Source organism: Octopus bimaculoides, chromosome 4 (assembly GCF_001194135.2).
Source record: "Octopus bimaculoides isolate UCB-OBI-ISO-001 chromosome 4, ASM119413v2, whole genome shotgun sequence".
NCBI classification, from domain to species: domain Eukaryota; kingdom Metazoa; phylum Mollusca; class Cephalopoda; order Octopoda; family Octopodidae; genus Octopus; species Octopus bimaculoides.
The window spans coordinates 52,876,177-52,880,511 of record NC_068984.1 but is presented as its reverse complement, the minus strand read 5'-3'; the positions used below and the strand labels follow the sequence as shown (position 1 = coordinate 52,880,511).

The following is a 4,335-nucleotide window of genomic DNA, read 5'->3' as shown; positions in this document are numbered from 1 at the left end:
AGAAACTGTTATATGGACTGTTAGATATGTAATTCGTCTGACGTTCCGTGTGTCATGTGGTTCGTCTGAGTTCATTGTTTCATTGTTGTTGTCTTGTGGGACTGTCGTAGTAAAATGTCATTGATATATATATGGTGGACATGACTTTTGTTTATTCATAACGAACATTGGGTGAGTGCGTTCTTTGTATGTAATTGAACAATAAATGTAATAATTAAACTGTATAACTCGTTATGTTATCTCTGCAAGTCAGTCCGAGGGAAACATAACAGAAACTATATACAAAGATGCTGTGCTGCATAATCATGTGCTTCTTTGTGTACAGTTGTGTGTTCACTTACATACAAGTCTTTCATTGAAAGCAGATGTGTAATTTAACACAAGTCTGAGATGTGTAATTTAACACAAGTCTGAGATGTGTAATTTAACACAAGTCTCAAATGTGTAATTTGACACAAGTCTCAGATGTGTGATTTAACACAAGTCTCAAATGTGTAATTTAACATAAATGTCAGATGTGTAATTTAACACAAGTCTCAGATGTGTAATTTAACACAAGTCTCAGATGTGTAATTTAACACAAGTTTCAGATGTGTAATTTAATACAAGTCTCAAGAGAAGAGGTTGGTAAAAAAAAAAAAGCCAAACACACTTGTCTTTAAATTAGTTTTCACACCTGTCCTCATCTATGGTCATGAATGTTGGGTAATGATTGAAAGAGTATGACTGTGAATACAGGTGGTAGAAATGGAGTTCCTTCAAAGGATCTCTGGAGTAATGTTGCTTGACACGGGGTGTAGCTAGGAAATGAGGAAGTCTCTCCAGGTTCATTGAGAAGTCACAGCTCTGGTACTATGGACATGTGATTAAAATGTTGCAGAAAAGAATCACAAGACAGATTCTTCAAGCTGAGCCAATAAGCAGGAGAGCTAGGGGTAGACCAAGAATGTTTAGAGAATATCCATAATTTCAGTTGGTTACACTTGCAAATCAAGCTAGAGAATTTCATGACAGTTGCTTCTGATAAGACTCTGTGGAGAGGATGTGCCAGGATCAGATGTGTAATTTAACACAAGTCTCAGATGTGTAATTTAACTCAGATCTCAGATGTGTAATTTAACACAAGTGTTGTGTTAGAACACATAAATACTACATTACTTATCAAGAAAGAAAACTCTTTTTCCAGTTGTTTGGTATCTGTCACTGAAAAGGCCAAATCAGGCTAAAATCATGTGATCTGGTAGTCTGAGCAGCAGAAGTAGCGGGGATTGTCTGCTACTGGTGATAGTGGTGATGTGCTTTTATGTACCAAATAGCCATATGAGAGTTTTCTTTCTTGGTAAATATTGCAGTATTTGCGTTCTAATGTAACATCCACTTCTAAGTGGTGAATATTTTACCTTTGGGGATTAATACTGCCTCTGTTGCTCTCCCCCCTCTCTCTCTCTATATATATATATATTTGTTCATAGAAAAACATGTAATCGTTACCAATATAGCAAGAGATTTCACCGCAAAAAGTCTAAAGTAGACTCCTTAAGGATCGTTCTCCTTGGTTATATATCCAAAGTTTTAAATTTAAAAGAGAGTGTTCACGCTAATATCCATTATTATTGAAATTTATTCCTATGTCAACATTTCTGTATAAGGCTATATCTGACTGTCAAATTTAAGTCAAACATATAAATTGCCTTACACGTCTTCAGGGAAAAATTTGAATATGGACTGGATTAGAGACAATGTTTTGGTATTTACCTTTTGTTCTTAAACTTTTTTTCCTGTAGACGTGTAAGGCAATTTATATGTTTGACTTAAATTTGACAGTCAAATATAGCCTTATACAGAAATGTTGACATAGGAATAAATTTCAATAATAATGGATATTAGCATCAAAACTCTCTTTTAAATTTAAAACTTTGTATATATATATATATATATATATATATATATATATATATGGGCACTCCATTCATTACGATGATGAGGGTTCCAGTTGATCTAATAAATGGAACAGTCTGCTCATGAAATTAACGTGCAAGTGACTGGGCACTCCTGAAAATCTCAGGGAGATTCACCATGACATAGAATGTAACAATGCTAGCACTTTGAAATACAGGTACTACTCATTTTTGCCAGCTGAGTGGACTGGGGCAATGTGAAGTACAGCATCTTGCTGAAGGACACAACGCACTGCTGGTAATCAAACTCATGACCTTACAATCAATCATCAGTCGAGTACCCATAACCATTGAGATAGATATAGTTACAGCTACATTTATATCTATATGTAGTTTATTTAGCCTGTTGCTCTGAAGTTTCCCAATGGGCCTGTGGTTGGTACCACATGTCAGGGGAACTACAGAGCAGTAAGGCTACTTGATCAGCATAAAAAAAATTACTGTATTATAGTGTGGTACTAAGTACTTTTCTCCTCTTTCATTATAAACCGTGTGTGCATGCATGTATATGTGTGTATCTGTCTATCTGTATTTATCTATTCATCAGTCCCCCACCTCTCTCTCTATGTTTGAGTATATCAGTGTAAAATGGTGCTGTAAGTTATATTCCTTTACACAAATTAGTAAAATTTTGTCATTCAATAAACAGAGGCTTATAAAATGAGTACTAAACTAAACTAAGTACTGGAGTTCATATCTTAAACTGAAATGTATTAGAGAGTAAAAGAATCCATTTAAGATTGAGTTCAGAGTACACACAGTAAATAAAATGCTTTTCAATGTTATTGAAACTGATATGATTTATTCAATATTGCCTCAGTGTCTGATTGGTTATTGATACATCAAATAAATAATATGTATTCTTTTCGTTTTTATATACTATAGTTACTTATCCTCTTGACTTGACAAAAACAAGGCTTCAAATCCAAGGAGAACTAGCATCAAAATCATCTAATGGCAAAGCTAATCCATATCGTGGAATGATCAAGACAGCCGTTGGAATAGGTAAGTTTTGAATATGATTCTATTCCTGCAGTTGTTCCTTAATGTCTATAAACTGATTTATATGGTTGTGTGGTTTAGAAGTTCCCTTTTGTAACAATGCCATCTATATCTAATTCCATAGCTATTTTCATAGCTTCTAAATCAATGAAATTGAATATGGGCTTTTTTTTTTTACTTGTTTCTATCATGGGTTTCAGCTATACTGGGATACAACTTGCAGGATACAACTTGCAGGCTTGATCTTTACAAATCAACCCCAGTACTTTTTTTTTCAGTCTAGTACATATTCTATTGGTCTCTGTTAAACAGCTAAGTTATCACATGATCATATGACTAACCAGGCTATCAGATGTTGCATATTGCTGGTTGCAATGTGCTTTTGCATTGTTTTAGCCTTCAAATGATGTCACCTCTCTGGCTAGGCAAGCAAGCCAACATTCTCCCCAATTGAATGGGGGACTGGAGCAATGTGAAAAGAAGTGTTTTGCTAAAGAACACAATGCACCACCCAGTCAAGGAATCGAATCCACGATCTGCAATTATGAGTGCAACAGCCTAACCACTGGGTCACGTGCTAAATTATGACGATGTATAAACAAACGCACTAAGTTATGGGGATGTATAAACAAGTTAAGGGGATATATAAACAAATTATGGGGCTGTATAAACAAATCAACACCGGTTGTTGAGCAGTGGTGTGAGACAAACACAACACAAATGCAAAAACTCGTACATAGATACTCACACATACACATATATACACAATATGTTTCTTTCAGTTTCCATTTACCAAATCCACTCACAAAGCTTTGATCATGCTGGGGCTGTAGTAGAAGACACTTATTCAAAGTGCTGTGCAGTGGAACTGAACCTAAAACACCATAGTTGGGAAGCATAATTTTTTTATAAGTATTAATATAATTAGACAAGTGTTCTTTTACATGTTTCAGTCATTTGACTACAGCCATGCTGGAGCATTGTCTTAAAAGGTTTTAGTTGAAGAGATCGACCACAGGACTTATTCTTTGTAAGCTTAGTAATTATTCTATCAGTCTCTTTTGCTGAACCACTAAGTTACAGGGACGTCAACATACCAACATTGGTTGTCAAGCGATGGTAGAGGGACAAATACAGACACAAAGACACACTCACATAAATATATATATATATATACAATAGGCTTCTTTCAGTTTCCATCTACCAAATACCCTCACAAGGCTTTGGTCAGTTTGAGGCTATAGTAGAAGACACTCGCCCAAAGTTCCACATAAAAAAAACGTATACGTATAAGGCACAGAGGGTCCCTAATTCTTCATCAGTTATCATCCAAAATGGTAATACTCAGTTTTTTATCTGTCGTTTATTTACAATA

The 4,335-nt window shown here is 35.1% G+C and overlaps 1 protein-coding gene across 4 annotated transcripts in view; it reads left to right on the top strand.

Annotated features, from left to right (window-relative positions):
- LOC106871828 (mitochondrial uncoupling protein 4) overlaps positions 1-4,335 on the top strand; it is a 39,296-nt gene that overhangs the window by 9,311 nt on the left and 25,650 nt on the right. For 3 of the 4 annotated variants that reach the window (XM_014918532.2, XM_014918530.2, XM_014918534.2), the window contains exon 2: positions 2,844-2,963. In XM_014918532.2, the coding sequence (XP_014774018.1) occupies positions 2,844-2,963 (120 nt within the window). Of the gene's footprint in view, positions 1-33; positions 172-2,843; positions 2,964-4,335 lie in introns of those variants that run through there. The other variant, XM_014918533.2, reaches the window with a different exon arrangement.